The sequence below is a fragment of the Urtica dioica genome, chromosome 10, assembly GCF_054948205.1.
Source record: "Urtica dioica subsp. dioica isolate 48M chromosome 10, U.dioica_male_clone48M_v1_H2, whole genome shotgun sequence".
Lineage (NCBI taxonomy): Eukaryota > Viridiplantae > Streptophyta > Magnoliopsida > Rosales > Urticaceae > Urtica > Urtica dioica.
The window spans coordinates 15842529-15861496 of NC_142765.1; the positions used below are offsets into that span (position 1 = coordinate 15842529).

At 36.7% G+C, this 18968-nt stretch overlaps 4 protein-coding genes across 5 annotated transcripts; 1 reads left to right on the forward strand and 3 right to left on the reverse strand.

Moving 5' to 3' along the window:
• Positions 1-5965: 5965 nt before the first annotated feature.
• LOC149383530 (uncharacterized) lies at positions 5966-6616 on the reverse strand. Its single transcript, XM_089627823.1, has one exon. The coding sequence runs from the start codon at positions 6614-6616 to the stop codon at positions 5966-5968; it is 651 nt and encodes a 216-aa protein (XP_089483949.1).
• Positions 6617-6798: 182 nt separating this feature from the next.
• Positions 6799-7653, reverse strand: LOC149383531 (uncharacterized). Its single transcript, XM_089627824.1, has one exon. The coding sequence runs from the start codon at positions 7651-7653 to the stop codon at positions 6799-6801; it is 855 nt and encodes a 284-aa protein (XP_089483950.1).
• A 2182-nt stretch (positions 7654-9835) lies between these two features.
• On the forward strand, positions 9836-12877 carry LOC149383532 (kinetochore protein SPC25 homolog). Of its 2 annotated transcripts, none has more exons than XM_089628740.1 (8): positions 9836-10052; positions 10169-10234; positions 10424-10570; positions 10709-10807; positions 10902-10991; positions 11102-11224; positions 11756-11952; positions 12320-12877. In XM_089628740.1, exons 1-8 carry the CDS (start codon positions 9884-9886, stop codon positions 12329-12331), a joined length of 903 nt encoding a protein of 300 aa, XP_089484866.1. In that variant the 5' UTR covers positions 9836-9883; the 3' UTR covers positions 12332-12877. The 2 variants fall into 2 exon arrangements, with proteins under 2 accessions (XP_089484866.1, XP_089484865.1); XM_089628739.1 differs by having other exon boundaries at positions 11672-11952; positions 12320-12875.
• Positions 12878-12888: 11 nt separating this feature from the next.
• Positions 12889-17820, reverse strand: LOC149383533 (short-chain dehydrogenase TIC 32 B, chloroplastic-like). Its single transcript, XM_089628737.1, has 8 exons — positions 17635-17820; positions 16349-16580; positions 16180-16259; positions 14715-14868; positions 14331-14409; positions 14107-14194; positions 13964-14010; positions 12889-13226 (listed from the first exon to the last, which is right to left on the reverse strand). The coding sequence occupies exons 1-8, from the start codon at positions 17762-17764 to the stop codon at positions 13041-13043; spliced, it is 996 nt and encodes a 331-aa protein (XP_089484863.1). The 5' UTR covers positions 17765-17820; the 3' UTR covers positions 12889-13040.
• Positions 17821-18968: the final 1148 nt, after the last annotated feature.

Consider the following 18968-nt stretch of genomic DNA (forward strand, 5'->3'; position numbering starts at 1 on the left):
GTGGGAACAAATCGCAATGGATTTTGTGGTTGGATTACCTAAGACGGTTGAGGGTTATGATGCTATCTGGGTAGTGGTGGACCGTTTGACCAAGTCTGCTAGGTTCATCCCGATGAAGGTCACGTACTCCGTGGAGAAGTTGGTTGAGTTATACGTGAATAACGTGGTGAGACTGCATGGCGTTCCTCTATCCATCATCTCAGATCGCGATGGTCGTTTCACTTCTAACTTCTGGAGGTGCGTGCAAAAGTCGCTCGGATCGCAACTGAAGATTAGCACCGCTTTTCACCCCCAAACGGATGGCCAATCCGAGAGGACGATTCAGACCCTAGAGGATATGCTAAGGGCATGTGTCATGGATTTTGGTGGGAGTTGGAGTAAGAGGCTGCCACTTATTGAATTCTCATATAACAATAGCTACCAAGCCTCAATCGGCGTTGCACCGTATGAAGCTCTCTATGGGAGAAAGTGCCGATCTCCAATTCACTGGTTTGAAGCGGGATAAAATAATCTCGAGAAAACAGATTTTATCCGAGACACAACAGAGGCTATCAAGAAAATTCGTGATCGAATGGGAACTGCCCAAAGTCGACAGAAAAGTTACGCCGATAAGAGAAGGCGGCCACTGGAATTTCAAGTCGGAGATTTGGTTTTCTTGAAGGTAACACCTCTAAAGGGTGTGATGAGGTTCGGCAAGAAGGGAAAGTTGAGCCCGCGGTACATTGGTCCTTTCGAGATCATAGAAAGAATCGGAAAGGTAGCCTATCGTCTAGCCCTGAATCCCGAGTTAGCATTGGTGCACAATGTGTTTCATGTCTCGATGCTTAAGAAGTACCTACCTGACCCAACGCACGACTTAATTCAAGAGCCCATCGAAGTTCACGAAGACTTGACGTATGGAGAGAAACCTGTCCAGATTCTCGATCGCGAAGAGAAAGTTTTGAGGAACAAGGTGATTCCTTTGGTAAAGGTGCTATGGCGGAATCACAAGATAGAAGAAGCTACTTGGGAACGGGAAGAAGACATGAAAACACGATATCCCGATCTTTTTAAAGGATTTTAGTATGTCCAAGTAAGAATTCTTATGTTTTTCTCGACTTTTGTTAATTTTCGGGACAAAAATTCTAATAAGTAGGGGAGATTGTGAAATCCCAAATTTTAAGCTTTATTAAAAAGCTACAAATTTTGTGTTTGAATGACGTTAGCATTTTTTTTAATAAAGTAATAGTGAATGATTTATTCATGTGGTAGTTTTTGAAGTTTTTCTTTTACGTATGCTTTAGGGTATTTTTAAAAAAATTATAATATACTCTTTAGATTACAAAATATGGATATTATGTATATATAAGTTATATATATTATAAATAAATCATGTGGGTATAAATATACATATTTCACATATATTATTATATAAATATATATATATATATATATTATAGTTATAAATTAAAGATCATGTACGTAAGTAATATATATATATATATAAACGTAATACATAATATATATGCATATTACGTATATATATCATAATATATATATATATATATTATTGTAAGTAATATATACATATTAGGTGATCCTATATAATATAAAAATCAGCCCGTGTATGTCTTTATTATAATAGTAATTATTATATATATATTTTTATTAATAATTAAAAGTAGGATTATGGTTTGGGCTTTTAGGGTTTGGGCTTTTAGGGTTTATTTAAACCCTATTTAAACATCCTCTCCTCTTCTTTTAACGCTTTTTCTCTGCTCTCTCTCCCTCATCCCTCTCTTGGTTTGAAAAATTCGTAGTTCCAATTAGGTATGCTTTCTTTTCTCTCTTATTCGGATTCCCTGAAAACGGTTTCTTAAAACACTTGTGCTGGTTTCAAAAAATTGTTTTTGCGTTGATTCTTTTTGGAAAAGTTAGTTTTAAGTGTCTTCTATCTAAAGCTGCAATCGAAAAATATTTTTATAAAATACAGAATATTTTTCGATTATTTTCAAATCAGCGCACAGACCTGAGACCTATTCCCGATTTTCAGACTTTAAACGCTTACTTTGGATTCAACAAATTTGGTTTTTGCGTTGATTCTTTTTTGGAAACTTTAGGTTTAAATGTCTTCTATCTAAACCTTTAATCGAAAAATATTTTTATCAAATACTGAATATTTTCTGATTATTTTCAAAATGGTGCGCAGACAGTTTTTGACAAAAACTTTAAATTAGATCTTAGCACTTCTTTTATTTTTAATAAATAGTTAAAATATTATTTTGGCCGTGATGCCTTTACAAAAAGTGCTCAAAATTATATTTTATACGTACTTGATTTTTTACAAAAGTTTTTCCAGAGTTTCAGTTTTCTCCGAAACCCTAATAGCCAAGGGTATTTTAGTAATTTCACGTCGGATCTCGTTTCTGAAAATTTCCAGAAACTAAGTCATGTATTAAATCCTTTTCTTACCTGATAAGTAATAGTCAACCTTTTCCGTTTAGGTTCCGAGTCATTAAGAGCATCCTTTTCCTTCGACGGTCTTCGATCGTAATTCCGATATCCAGGTGAGAATAATCTCACTGCAACACGGATTAGTTAAAAAAAATATATATATAATACGTATTATGTGATATGAAGTATTTATGTATTGTGTGAATTTTTGTGTGGCGTGTTTGTTCGGAATGTGCTTGTTATGATATGATATGACGATATGTGAGTTTATGTTATTATCTTATGCTGTGTGTTAGAATATCTATAACACGTCTTATGTTTCTAGCTATGTTATCATGTATGTTTTTATCTTATGTCGCTCATGCTTTTAACGTAATAAACACGATTAATAAGTTAAGTAAGCAAGAGAGTCGTACCGCCTCGAATTACGGAGGTACCTAGAGGAATTTCTCGAGCCGAACTACGGGCTCACATAGAGAGTTCCTCATATGTTTATGTATGTGACTGGGCGTACTATGGGAGGTCGCAGCCCCATGGTTCGTTACCAAAGTGTACACTGAAATCGGTACGGCTACTCTAGGGGACCCCCGAACTAAAATACGATAGACTTTTAATAGAGTATCTCATGTCACGGTTAAAATTTAAAGTACTAATAACCGGTTCATGCATTTTTGCTTTATTGCTTATGTTTTGTGAGTTATAGTTATTCTCGCTGAGCGTTAGCTCACTCTATGTATTTACGTCCGTGTTGTAGGTAAACAACATATGAACAAGTGAGGAGGGTGGATCAGCGGCGGCGATAGCGAGAGGGTTGGGTTATGGTTGCCGTTTTCGAAAATAAAAAGACTTCCGCTTTGCTTTCAGTTTTGCAATAATCCAAACCCAAGGTTTTATTGTTCATAGTTTAAGTTATGTTTTTCAATTTCGTTAAAGGTTACGACTTTATTTATGGTATTTATTTTACGATGGTATTTTGTTGGTTTTAAATTTCCATTATGCAACTTCGACTTTTTGGTTGTTTTCGTTCATCAAGTTTAAATGAAAATTTATTTTTAGGTTACGAGTTTTCAAACTTTATATTTTAAGTTATGTTTAAAAAAAAAAAAAAAAATTTACCTCAAATTTTCTTAAGTTTTAAAAAGTAAGATAAGTAAGACGGTCCGAAAAGTCGGGTCGTCACAGCTGCGACCTCCCATAGAACGCCCCGTCACATACATAAACACATGAGGAACTCTCTATGTGAGCCCGTAGTTCGGCTCGAGAAATTCCTCTAGTTACCTCCGTAGTTCGAGGCGGTACGACTCTCTTGCTTACTTAACTTATTAACCGTGTTTATTACGTTAAAAGCATGAGCGACATAAGATAAAAAAAAAACATACATGATAACATAGCTAGCAAGATAAGATGTGTTATAGATATTCTAATACACACAACATAAGATAACATAACTCACATATCGTCTTACCATATCATACCAAGCACATTCCGAACAAACACACACACAAAAATTCACACAATACATAAATACTTCATATCACATAATACTTAGTATATTTTGAACTAATCCGTGTTGCAGTGAGATTATTCTCACCTGGATATCGGAATTACGATCGAAGACCGTCGAAGGAAAAAGATGCTCTTAATGACTCGGAACCTAAACGGAAAAGGTTGACTATTACTTATCAGGTAAGAAAAGGATTTAATACACGACTTAGTTTCTGGAAATTTCAAAATTTCGGCTGAAGGTGTAAATTACGAAAATACCCTTGGGGTCGATAAAATATTTTTTTGAAAAATAAATCTATAAAAATTACTGTGAGAGCGAAAAAATATTTGGAACACTTCATACTTCAGATGCATATACAAAATATGTTCAGATTATTTAATAAAAAATTCAAAAGTATAAGAAAGCAATATTTAGTCTTTTTAAAAACAAAAACTGTTTTGGAACGATTCTGCGCACCGTTTGGATTTTATCCCAAATATATTTTGTGGGCATCTAAAAATTCTAAAATTTGGAGTAGATATCATAAACATATAGAACTAGGCCGTGTATAAAAATTAGCTCAAAAAGAATTTTGTAGATATATAAACAAGACGTTTTGTTGTAAAAAGATCAGGGTAAAAACTAGTCTGCCTACTGATCGCAATTAATTCATAAAATAATAATGAGAACTCGAAAAATTCTAAAATTTAAACCACAATTAAATAACATGTGAAAGAATAATCTGTAAGAAAATTAGATTCAAAAACCGTTTTTTGCTATTTTAAAACATGCGATTTTGACACTGCTTAAAACTGATTTCTAAACAGGAAATATTAAACCCAATCTTTCTTATGAAAAACGAGATAAAAGCATAAAAAAAAAATTAAGGAACAGTATGAACTGAGCATAAAGAAAAAAAATACCTTAAAAGAGATTGGAAAAACTCACTAACACTTCTTGAACCAAAACTTAGAGATTAAGGTGACTGTCTGGTGATTAGGGTTCTTATTTTTATTTTTGGAAAAAGAATGAGGGATAGAGATAGAGAGAGCAGTAGAGAGAAGAAGAGGGAGACTGATGGCGCAGGAAAAAAAAGAACAACACAACGCATACCCTAATAGGCTTTATATATATATATATATATGTATTTTTGTTTTTGTTTTTAAACCTAAGCCTCTTTTAATTAATTGGGCCGATAGAAAAAGAAAAACTCTGAAAACATTAACAGATTGACACAACTTACATAACATATTTATATATATACTTGCGTACACATTTATAGGAGCTTACATAACTAACATATTTATATATATTATAACTAACACACATAACATATTTGTGTAAATACATGCGTACACATACTTACATAATTAACATGTTATACAAGCTACAAATATAGAATATTATATTAAATTACAAAAGTATCACATATATTATTTCCTGATGAAGGAAAGTAATCAAAACCAATAAGCTTATACTTGAGCGAATAACTAACAACTTTTATATACATTATATTATACATAAATAATCTATATCATATACATATTCCCAAAATACCAACTTACCACTAATTATATATTTATATGTAGCTATGTACCAAATATATATACATATAAATATACATGCATAACATCCAAATAAGTTGCTTTGGATTTAACTTTCTAAGTAAAAGAAAATTAAAGAAAATTCTAATGCATTGTACATCTCTCAAATTAAATTTTCAAAACTAAACTAAAAAAAAGAAATTTCAAATCATTAATTTTTTTTTTTTTTTTGGGTTTCACAGAGTTGGTGCGTGGCGATTTCGAGGTCTATGCCCGGCATATCCTCTGTTGTCCATGCAAACGTCTTTTTGTTCCTCTTCAGGAACATTATCAGTTCTCGGCGTATGCTCCCTTTCAACGTGGCCCCGATGCCTACACATCTTTCGGGGCCAGTCCCGTCTATCTGAACCCGCGTTATTGACTCCGTACTACGTTCATCTATCTCTTCTGAACTTTCCTTCGGAGGCGAATGGATGGTCTCGTCCCCGATGGCCATTAATTGTTATTGGCCTTCGTCGGTTTCTTTGCTAGTTGGGTCCTCCGAATTGCTTTCTTTTGGCTGGTGCTTTTCGATGATCCTTTTGTGATTATTCATATAACAAATTCGGGACGCCTCTTGGCTCCCTCTGATTTCTTGTATCCCGTTGGGAGTCGGAAATCGCACGCACAAGTGGTAAGTTGATGGCACCGCCCTCATCCCATGTATCCAAGGTCTCCCTAGGATAGCATTGAACGGGGACGGGCAGTCGAGAACAGTAAATTCGACCATCTGGTTTACGTCTCCAGCCCGTACAGGGAGTTCAATGACTCCTAGAAAAGGTGTCACTTCTCCATTGAATCTTGATAGCTGGTTGGGTTTGCGTTCGATTTCAGCCTCCTCGATGTTCATCCTATCCAAAGTGGTTTTGAATATAACATCTACGGAGCTTCCTCCGTCAACCAAGATTCTGGCTACTACGCAGTTACCCACTTCGAGTTCGATAATTAAAGCGTCATCATGGGGCCCGTATAGCCTTTTGGTATCGTTTTCACTAAATGAGATCGTGGTATCTCCTTCCTCTTGGCACCCAGGTGACCTTGGCGTACCTTTAAGTCGACGCTGGTGTGCCTTAATCGAGTTTATGCTATCCCTGGAAAATTTTGAACCTCTCATGATGTAGTCGATCCGGGTTTTGCTTGGGAGACGTCGTTGTCGTCTTCCTTCGCTCTTCCTCTTTTCGGGGAGGGATTTCCTCGGGTTCTGTTGTTGTTAAATTCTTTCTTCTGGGGGTGGTGGTCCCAGGTCGACGTTCTTTAACTCTCCATTTTTATACTTCTCAATAAGCACCTTTCGGGCTACGACGCAGTCCAGAGTGTCGTGTCCGTAGTTTTGTGGAAGTCGCAGTATTTTTTCTTGTCACGTGGCCATTTCGGGGTGCTTCCTTCGGGAACTCCCTCATCGTTTACGTTAAAGGCGTGCTCCGGGATACTCGGGGGCTTCCTCCATTCATTGTTTCGGTAAGGTCTCATCTCGGGTGTCCTAGCCATGGCCGGAACAGGTGTCATAGAGGGGATTTTCCTTGGGTTGTGCTTCTTCGATAGGAGGGCCCTTTCTTCCTCAGCTTTGGCGTAGTTCGAAGCGCGGTGAATTGCATCTTCGATGGTGGGTGGTCTGTTTACGGTCATTTCTTCTCGGAATCTGGACTCGTGCCACAGTCCATTTTTGAGGGCGTTCAGAGCCGATTCTCCCTCTACGGAAGGGATTTTTGACATGACAGTTTTGAACCTTGTCATGAAGCTTTTCAGGGTTTCGTCTCTGGCTTGTTGAGTGTTCCATAGATCTGCCATGGTTGCCTCATCTTCTACTAACATTGAATAGTGCTTGATGAACGCGGCCGACAGCTGCTGAAAAGAGCTTATCGACCCTTCCTCCAGACGGGAAAACCAATCTAGGGCACTTCCTGACAGATTTTCGGCGAACAACTGGCAAAACCCTGCTTCTCGCTCGTTATCTCGCAGACATGCTCGCCCCATCGCGATGCGAAAGGCTGTTACGTAGGTTTTCGGGTTGGAAGTACCGGAGTACTTGGGGAGCCTGATTTTCCCGGTGTCCCCAACTCTGACTTGGGTAATGCATGGAGCAAAAGGAGTTCGACCAGTGTCTGCCACCAACCGGTCGATCTCAGGGGCCGAGCTCGTGGCATAATGCATTCAGGAGTCGACAGCCCAGAACTTCTCCTCCACCATCTGACGGAAGGCATTGAACGCGGGGTTATTGTCCCTCGGGGTTCCTTCGGCGAACTGTTCTCCCCCAGTTCGGATTTCTCCTCTCTGAGGGTTTCCTTCATTTGGGCGAGCTATTGGCTCAAAATGATTCGGTTCCTCAGGAACCCCTCCCTCGCGGGGGAGGTTGATGACTTGGGGAACATATCCAGGAGGAGGGCCTCCTGGAGGTGGGGGCGGTAGGTCGCCTTGAGTCGGTCGAGATCGCCAAACACTGGCTTCGACCTGCCCGTCAAACTGACCCATCCCGGCCGTATTGCTAGGGCCGGCCGTGTCGGGCGACATGTGGATCCCAGAGAAGCTTAAACGCCTCCCGGGCGGGATGAACCTTCGTTCGTTCGCGGTAGACGGATCGGTCGAACTCAACAGGATAGCTCGCTCAGCGTCGAGCTGCTCTTGAAGCGAAGATTGTGCAGCTGTCAAGCTATCGAGCTGGGATCGGGTTGACCTCTGGAATTCGGCGGTGGTTTCCACGAGTTTCAGCAGGAGAGCCCGCGTCTCTGGATCAGCTCCAGAGATCGGGATTTCGTGCTCGCTGTTAGAAGACATTCTTTCAGATCCGATCTGTGTTCTTCGGCGTTAGGTTTCTGATAAGATTCCCACAGACGGCGCCAAATTGTTGAACCGATTTCTCGTCCCAACAATCTACACTGGATTATTTCGATTTATCTAGTATATTTATTTATATGGATCGAGGGTCTCAGAATCCGTTTATGAAGATTGAAATAGAATCTGAAAGAAATTAATAAACGCTATAAATAAAAGTATAAATAAGGCGAAATGATGTTCCTTTTTTTATTGATAATCGAATAAAGCTCTATAAGAATTCGAATGGAAATGAACAGAAAATAAGCTTCAGAAAATAATATCACAATCTTTTTCTTCTCCAAAAATCCGTCCCTCTGAACGAGGATGGAATGAGCTTTTATAGCCACTTTGCTGACTTTCCGTCGTCTTCAGATCGATGCACGTGTACGTGCAGAACTGGTCTTCGATCCTTTATTCTTGCGCACATCTCCACTCTTCCAGGCGTTTTGACCGTTTCTTTGATGACTTCGAACTTCAAATTCCTTGGCGGGACCGTCTAGGAACGTCTATGGGCCCGGGTCGAGTCTGATTTCCATTCAAAATAATGTATTGGACCATTCTGGGTTTATTAGGCCGAACTGGGCTTTGGGCCGATCTGACGATTATCTTTCCTTTTGGGCCGAACTCGCTGTGGGCCTGGTCGATCTAATTCGCTAGATAGAGGGGAGAGATATTTACTCCCACACGTTGGAGATGAGGGAGATTCTCAGTAGAGAATCCCAGGCGCAGCCGTGGGCAGGAGATTAAACGCTCTATTAGAGAAACTGTGCAGAAAGTACCTGACATCATTTCAGAACTCTAAGAGTGAGTAATCTTGAGGATGAATGAATGTCCTTGACCCTCTCTGAGATGATGTATTTATAGTGGATGTGGAGGCCTAGGAAGACTTCTTGACACACTTGCAGAAGCGCGCGGTGGAATTTGATGAGCGCGGGGCGCGGGAGCAGGTCCCGTGCGCCTTGCACTATGGCGCGCCGCGCCGAACTATCGGGCGCGTATGTCCGTGCAACACACGAGGTGCATGAGAGGGGGGGGGGAGCCTATGCTGTGCGTGGTTGCGATGCGAGCGAGTGTGAGCTCGCTTTGCATCTGTATCGAGTGGGCCATGATGGGATTTTTGTGGTCCGGATTCGGAATTCGACGCCCAATTCTTCGTAAATCACGAGCAATTTAATAATTTCCGAAAATCACCGACAATAATTACTAAAGATTACTCTAGATATTATAAATGTTTTCTAAAAATTATGTGAACATTTTCCTTTCTCATTTTCTGAGAATATGGATGATTAAAGAATATATCAGTTTTACAAAAACAATATTACACACTCGTAACTGAGAATATGCATGATTAAAAAATTTCCCCAATCCATTACACACTCCTCTATAAAGCCCAGCCCAAGAGAGTTTATCCAATATCCAGAAATAAAGGCCTCATTATCTGCGACGTGGCAACACGAGTCATGTCATTTCCCCCCAAAACTAAATAAAAATAAAAATAATAATGGCGGTCTAATTCGTACTCGTTCAAATCTCTCTCTCTCTCTCTCACTGTATATCAACTCTCAAAGAAATGGAATTCAAACCGGACGAGTCAGTGAGGACAATAATGGAGTCTTTGCGCTTGTCCTGTGATAGAGACGCTCGCTCTCGCATACAGAGCATCGACTCCGCGACGGCGTCGTTTAAGCATGCCCTATCTTCGATCCAAGCCGCGGCGCGAGATTCCGTACAGTGTCGAGGTCTGGTTTCGCTTAGCTTGTTTTCTTCTTCTTTTTTGTTTTTTTGAGCGAATTTCCGTGACGTTTAATGAATTGAATTTCTATTTCATTTGTTTTTTTTTTCATGTCTTAATTAGGTAAAGCTTTGGAGATTAAAGCCAAGTTTAGGGAAGCCGAGGATGAGTTAGTGAAAGCGATATCAGGTCCGTGAAATTCATGAACAAGTGATTTATAATTTTATATGTTATTTTCTTCTACCTTTGTCCTTTGTGTATGGATTTTCCATGTCAGGTTAGTGAAAACTTTGATTCTTGCTCTTGAATTTTGTGGAATTGAGTAATTTTTTTTAGGACTTGTTAGTTTATGTATGAATTTCGATTGTGTTATTTTAGCAAAGAATCGAAAAGAGGCGAAACGAATTGCATTGATGGAATCACTTACGGCTAAGAAATCCGTGGTAGAAGAACTTAGGAGAACTCTAGAAGAGCAGAGAGCTAGGAGAGATCAATACGATGAAATACTCTCTAGGCAATCTTCAGGTACTTCTTTTAATTGTCTACCAATCCGAAGCCATTGGACTCTGTTAAACAGTTTTCGAACTTCCTTCTCTTGCTTGGTTTTGTTAGTTATAGTCCTTTTCTATTTTGCTAGCTAATTTAAGAGCCTTATTTTTACAGTGTCCGAAGAAACGTGTAGCCAAAATGGTACGGATGAGTTACAAGAGGCTATCTCCTGGTACGAAAAGGTTCTTGGATTCCGTGTTGAGGGTGGACATGGTACTTTCTTCTTATTCAATATAATTATACATTCTGCATTACGCAGAATATGTGCTTTTGAGAGAAATTTATATCGCTTCTCTTTATTGCTTAGGTGTTAAGTTTATATTTAAGAACATCAGTGTTAAAAGTCCAGATGAGGAGTTTTCATTCACCATTCGCCATGCTGATGATACGTACAGTTGTAAGTGATTAAGTTCTTTGTTAAATTACTTATAAATGTAAACTACACTCTTGAAGTTATCACATCTTGACCTTTCCTTTCACATTCTTCCACTGTTTTTGTGAACACAGTGTTAGAATGTGACCCACAATTGGATGACTTAAAGGAGTTGATCCGTGAGCTGAATAAAACGAATGGTCTTTTTAAATTTGTTCGGATTATGAGGCAGAAGTTTCAAGAAGCAGCCGAGCAAGGTATAAACCTTATCCGTAACCCCGTACGTTATTGTTAAAATTGTTAACTTTTAGCTATATAGCCATTTGACTCATAGCGTTTTGTATAATAGCCAATCTTTTGTTAATTTTATGTAAATAGCCATCTCAACTTATTTACGACAATAAAAAAGACAAAAAACCCAAAATAGGCGGGAATATTTTTTGGGTATTTTTTGTCTTTTTGAGTGTCGTAAATAAGTTGAGGTGGCTATTTACAAAAAAATTACAAACGGTTGGCTATCTAGCAATTCTGAGACTTTTGGTGGCTTATTTGGCTAATTTTTTTTAAAAAAAAAATCCCGCGTATGGAAATTGTTGGTGAATGAAATTGTGTTATTTTGCATATTTTATTTGATTGTGCATGCTCTTATATTGGATACAATATTATGTGTTGAAAATGAATTTTCGTTTGCAATAATTTGATAGGAGTAACACCTCACTCAAAGTGTCTTCCGCAAGAATCATCCATTATCTCTACCTCAGCACCAAGCGTATCAATGTCCAATACAGGTACTGAATCTTCAGCTAAGAAGAATGAGCACCAAGGCCAAAGGGGTGATCTTGATAGGCATTCCAAGAAACAGAACAGAGGAAAGAGTCTTAAAGATGCAAACATCACTTCTCCAGGATCTGGTCGTAAAGTCACAGGTGTTAAGGACGCAACTTTCTCTTCACCGGGATCTGTTCGCCGTTCTACTCGTTTGACGGTATGTCTACTCGCAAAGTTGTTGTTTTTTTTTTTTGTGGGAATTATGGAAGTTATTTGATCTGACACATAGTTTCAAATAAACTACAAATTGAGATTTAGGTTCAGATATAAATGTCAACGTTTCATCAGCATCGAGCTCCTCTATCCTCGTATAATTTTTTATCTAAGATTATTTTTTTGTTTATAAAGAAATCACATTTTAGTACTCGATGGAAAATGATCATCTTAATACTTAAAAGCAGAGCATGATATTTCTGGCAGGGAATCGAAGAAACCTTGTGGTTTACGAATTATTTGTTGCCCTTATTTAAGTTATTCTTTTAATCTGAATTAAGCATGGCGAGTTTGAATGCAATATCATGCAGGCTAGAAAATGAAGGTGCAGTAGAGGCTCATCTATCCACTAAGCGCAGGCGATCTCACAATTTTCTTAGCGAGTCATAAATCATGATTCTAAACACAGGGCACTTAACAGTTACCGATCACAAGAGTCAGCTTCATCGAATAGTACCAACTCAATTGACCTGACAGAATCACCATTTGCTCGGTGTGCTTCTACTTTTCCATTGATTTGTTAATTGTGATGAAATAATGTTTCTAAGTTTTTAACTAATGGAATGTATGGGTGATAATCCCAAAAAGGCTGTGTTGTGAATGCTTGTATTTCCTTCATATCAATTCCATGTTTTGTGGTTAAATGATGTATTTTGTAGCCTTCAAGACTGACTGGTATCTCAGTTCTGCTTTCAAAAGTAATGGTCTTTCAGGTTGTAGATGAATGCCATCCCGTTTATATTTGTCCTGATTTTAGGATGTTCAATTTTCTATTAACTTCAGAATATCCAGAATGAAGATAGAATGAAGAAGATGATTATTTCACTCTGATATCATACAAGTGGGAGAAATACAATTCTGAGATAGAATGCCAGGGAAATTTTAATATTTTGTTTTCTTCTTCAAAGTCCCTTTATTCTTTTTTGTACTTGTAAATTTATTCACAAAGGCATATGTAGTGCCTTTCATCATAAAATATGAATCAAACATGTATGTACATGGGATCTATATAGTAAATATGGCGTGCAGGGTTTATGAAGTTCCAGGGCGATGCAATCTTCGGTGCAACAGCGCTCGAGTCTGCTTCCACAACTTATGTGCTTCGGATTCATCGTTCGCTAGAGATGAACAGTTACTCTCGTTGCAGTCCACAAAGTATTTCCCGTTTACACCTTCAGTTTCTGGGCTCATAGCGACATAGCATGCGGTTGATGCACCCTGGAGTGTAAATACAAAAGTATTTCGGTAAGCTCTAATATCGAAATTTTTATTATAAAAAAGAGCTTTTAGCGTTTATAGTCGAGTCCTACCTTGAGCTATTATGCGATTGATATTTTGCTTCCTTAAAATATATTTTTTTAGTGTAATATAGTCGATTATTGATTTTGTAGTATCTTAGTCTATATTTCATAAAAACCTTACACAACTTAAAACATATATTAAAAACTTCAATAACTTAACATTAAAGCTAAGTTATTGGGCGATTCTTGGGACCTTATCAGTTCCCAGTTTGATTCCCCCGGACTCAACAATTGAGGCCTCCGGGGTAGTCTCCCGGTAGATAATGACAGGGTTTTGTGGATTTTAGTTGGCTTTAATCCAAACACCACGGTTATAAAAAAAAAAAAAAACTAACATAACTTGTGAATTTAATAAAAGAAACTAGTTGTATCATATTATGACCATGAAAACACTAATTAAAGCAAATTTGTTAAGTTTTTGGATTGTCTAAAATTTAAACAAGTATTTAGATATGTTTTAGTTGTTTAGGTGTTGAATTTTGATAATAAAATGCATTTTTTCTTATGAAGGTATTTAAATGCTAAAATCAAGGACTATTTTGCTCCGAAAAAATAGTTTAGGTATCAAACTGTTGCTCACATAATAGTTGCTAAAAGCCTAAAAAAATATATGAATGTCTATGTTGCTGTGACTTTTGTCTTGCAACAATATACCTGAGATACGGATTTAAGCAGCTTTGAAGCCATGAAAAACACAGAATCTGCACCCGGAAGAGTGTGAGAAGTTAAGTTAATGTGATTATGGAATTGTACTTTTGACATCATTTGTATCCCGAGAATTCATATAAATAACATACCAGTGATAATGCTCTTATGAGCTCGGATAATTGCAGTCTTCACTATTCCTGGGTGCACTGCATTGATTGTTACTCTTGCGTTTTTTGCCTAATTAAATAATAATCATGAAACAAAAAATAGTTACGATTGCGTATTTTGAAGTGTGTCAATGTTATTATGCTGAAATAACCCAGATCTTATACCAGTTTCATATTGCTCATGCATATTATATTAATGATTTTACCTTGAGTTGTCTAGCCATTTCCTTGGCGTGCAATATGCTGGCCAACTTGGATTGTGCATATGCCCGGGTGCCATTGTAACTGCCCAAATATCAATTTAATTACAAATTAGTAATAATTTTATATTTTATGGAATTGTGGTTTGATTTATAAAAATGAAAGATATAGCGGAGTAGCCCACTTGAAACATTGTTAACTATGCTATTTAGCCTTTAGTCACTGAATCTGTTGTTAAAAGTTAATTTATTTGTCTATCGTTAATTTATATTAATGATTATTTTACAAAATCAACGAAACGTTGACTATTTATTAAAAATTAAATTTGTATATAACTAGTTAGCTATATATGCTAATAAAAAATCATGTATTAGTTTAGTTTAAAAAACCTTTTTGGATTTAGCATTTCATTGAAGCGAAAGGTGTCTCTCTTAACCCAATTGTGGATCATAGAAGAGACATTGATTATCCTTCCTTGGATCCCTGTTTGAGCTGCTGTTTCCACCATCTTTTCCAACAGCAATTCTGTTAAAAGATAATGCCCTGCCATACCACACCGCACCAATAATAACCAAAGGTTGAGTCTTGAGACAGACACAAATTAAACTTCAAAAAAAGAAAAAGCACAGCCACAGCACTGTTTGATTGAAATTCTATTCCCTATTCTGAGAGAACCCATGCAACAAAAACAACAAAAGTGGTCAGTTAAAAAGCCCAAACTGGCCCACCAAAAGCCTGAAACAGTTAACAGATTTTGGGCCAAGTGGTAGGTTCTAAGTGTTTTAGTGGCTACAGGCAATGTTTAATCTTGTCCCACTGTGAGTGGCTTTGGTTGGGATTAGGATAGGGAAATCATTGCCTATTCACGTGGTAAACGCTTTTATTATGCTTATTGGGTCGAGTTACGGACCAAAGTTGAGCCCAAATGATATAAGCGCGTTATTACTGTACTGCCCTTTTTACCAACTCTCTTGCCATCATTTAGAATCCGCTCGTTATTACTGTTACCACATGTGAGGAAGCACTTAGTGCGAAGCTTAAAGAAAAAATCCGTTATATTTAGCCATGGAATTAGTCTTAAAGTTCCATGATAACAAAAAGTGGTAAAAAAAAAAAACCATAATCATCATTTTGAATGGACGCATTGGCGTTTTTAATCACAACAAACAGTAATGTTGTGGACCACATGAACAGTGTATTGGTATTATTATTATTATTTTCACTTTTTTTTTCGTGTTAAATTTCAGTTTGATATTTTTCTTTCAAGAAAATAAAAAATGTAGGAGATATGGAGCTTTGCTTGTAATATTCGCTTGTGTGTGTGTTGTCTTTGAAATTTAGTAGTTCCTTCCTCTTATGTCATTCAGGAAATTATTCTTCATATTTTAACAAAACCAAAAAAAAAAAATGTAAGTGGGCCTGTATATTTATTTATATATTAGTAACAGTCAAACAAAAACATGACGAATAAATATTCGAGAATAAGTATTTTAAAGGATGTGCACATACTAATCTTTTTTACTTTTTTTTAAGATTGATTTTTGCATTTTCTAATAAATAAATTTGAGTGATTAATTTTGTGAAGGAAAAACGATTTCCCAAGCCCAGGACTTGGCAGATAGGACCACAACCACTTACATGCGTCAGATTTTTTATTAGTTTTTTTTTTTTTTTTTCATTTGTAATGTACGTACCAATTAAGATTTTTTTTTTTTGAAAGAATTTGTCTAATATTCTATGATTGAAATCTGTGGTATTAATCTCTTGGATGAAAACTGCCGTACCAACTATCTTATCTTATGTGACTCAAACCCGCTACTTATATATACATACAATAGATACGTACGTACGTACCCAAGTAATTCGTAGCAAATGTCAACTCAATTTTGTCTTCAGAATACTCCAAATCCTGAGAGAATATTCCAGCGTTATTTCTGCAAAGAGATCACCATCAATCATTTTTCATGTATATATATGTATATGCATCCATAATATTCCTTTGTAATAATTAGAAAACACTGACATGAGGATGTTGAGCGGTAGTCCAAGAGCTAGAAACTGAGAGCAAAACCTCTTGACTGAAGCGAATGAGCTAAGATCGATCTCAAACAAAAGAATTTCAGCTTTTGGAGACTCTCTTTGAATGCCCTTTTTTACCTCATTTGCTCTCACCAAGTCTCTTGCAGGAATAACCACTCTCACTCCTCTCTTTGCCAATACCCTTGCTGTCTCAGCTCCAATCCCAGATGTACCTCCTTTATATACATATATGAAAGAATAAAAAAATTGAAAGCTGTATCCAGGGAATTATATATATTATGTATATGTTTCAATAAAAAGGGTTGAGTTTTTTTAAACTTGATATGGCCTTATATTTTGGTTTACGTGGTTGATAGTTATTGAGAGGTAGTGACGAAAGTTATTTAAGTTTGTACATTATATATTTAAATAATTTTGAGTTTTTGTTGTCGTTAATCACAGAGGTCAAGATAGCAGTGGGAATAATATGTACTAATATGTTTAAAAAAGAAAAAAGATAATGTACTAATTCTTTCTGTACTGGTAAATTATGAGCATAAAAATAAGTGCTTTAAAAATATTATTGATTGTATAAATAACTAAAAAAAATATACAATGGAGACTTGTATTTAGCTATAGTTATGTTTAAAAGGTGGATATGGGGATCTAAGATGGTTCTCAGAAACAGTTAGTTCTTTTTTCTATAACTGTTGAGAAATTTGACAAAATTACCACCAACCATTTGTAATTTATTCTAAAATTTACAAACAGTGTTTTTCCGTTAGTATATTATCATCAAATTGGCTCTACAGAAGAGACAAAACCATATCTTACTAAAGCCAAAAGGAACCACCGAATAATAAACAATACAAATATTTTATCAACGGGATTATTAATCAATACAATAATAATGAGAGCATGTATAGTAATATTCCTTGTATACGAAATTCTTTTTCATTATTTAATACAAACAATTTCGTAGAAAGAAACTAATTGTGTGGGAAAGGCTTTTTCTGTAATCGAATGAATATCCGGAGAAGGCATATTCATGTCCAAGGAAACATATACAATGAGAAAGAGACTTAGAGAGATCAGACTGAGAGAGAGAGATATTGCTAAACCTATATACATATATCATATATGCATGATAGTATTGAAATAAAAGTAGTCTAGAAATGATAATATCCTACCGCACTGTATGGATATAAACTACAGTGGTATAGCAGAAAAAGCATGAAGAGAATCTAATTTACAACAAGTATTATTTATTTAATTTTACTGATTAGTTACCAGTGACAATTGCAGTGAGATGGGATGGGATTGAAGAGCAACAATTTGCAGTGACTTGCTCAGCTGTTGATCTTGAGCCAAACCCACTTGGCCCTGCGATTCCTGCTAAGTACCTTAGTGTTTCTTTCATGGCGTTTATATGACTTTTTGAGAATCCAGAGAGAGAGAGAGAGAGAGAGAGGAATATTTTTCTTCTGGTAAAAAGAAGTGATGTAATTTATAGCACAACACAGAATGATATGCCAAAGATTTTAGGGTACACGATGGACCATCTTAACTTAGGTGGTCTCGATCTCTCAACCAATCAAGATTCCCTAAGCCAAAAAAGTCATCAGCTTTTTACAAATAAAACTCAGTGAAATGATTGGTTGAGAGACCAGACCGTATTATAATATAAAGAAAAATATCATCCATCTCTCATGAAGTTTTAGTCAAATATTGTATATCGTTTTCAAGTTAATTACAAATGTACTCTCTCACCTATTTGTTTTCATAATTAAAATTAACAAAAAGTTTGGAAAAATATAGCCAACTAAAACGTTTGAAATTGCTATATAGTCAACGTTTCGTAAATTTTATGTAAATAACTATAAAGATGACGTGACCTAATAAATGGAATGGACTATTTATTTAACATTTACGTCTGTAAATATATGAAAGTGATTATTTACATAAGATTTATTGGTTTAAAATTCTGAAACCTTGCTGAGGAAATTGATTGAGCACCTTCTGTGCACAAAGAAGAAATGCAGAAAAACAAAGGAAAGACAAAGAGGGATTTTAACTCTGATGTTTTTATTCTCAATGAGGAAGAGGAATACAAGGCTGGACGTATAAAAACAGCTTCAACAACAACACCTATCTATAGTAAATAAAAAATGATGTAAACATAAATTGCAATACATAACGTAACCATTAAAACCTCTTTTACTCCAAAAAAAAAAAAAATGCTCCATAGTCAATGAATGTTATTGAAAGCTCCGTAACGTATCCCGACTCACGTTCAAAGTGCTACATTAATGCTGACCAAGTCAGGCTTATTCTCACAATCTCCCTCGTAAGCTAGACTTAGTTCGAGGTTTTTCACGCCGAGCAGCTCCCGCATCTCTGCAAACTTGATTCTTGCTAGGGCCTTGGTAAGAATATCCGCATGTTGCTCTTTAGTGCTTACGAACTCCACCACAATCTGTCGGTTCTCGACACACTTGCGAATGAAATGGAAGCGAGTGTCGATGTGCTTGATGCGTCCATGAAACACCGGGTTCTTGATCAGTGCGATTGCAGACATGTTGTCGACGTAGAGAGTTACTGGCTTTGGCTCGCATCCAGTTGTT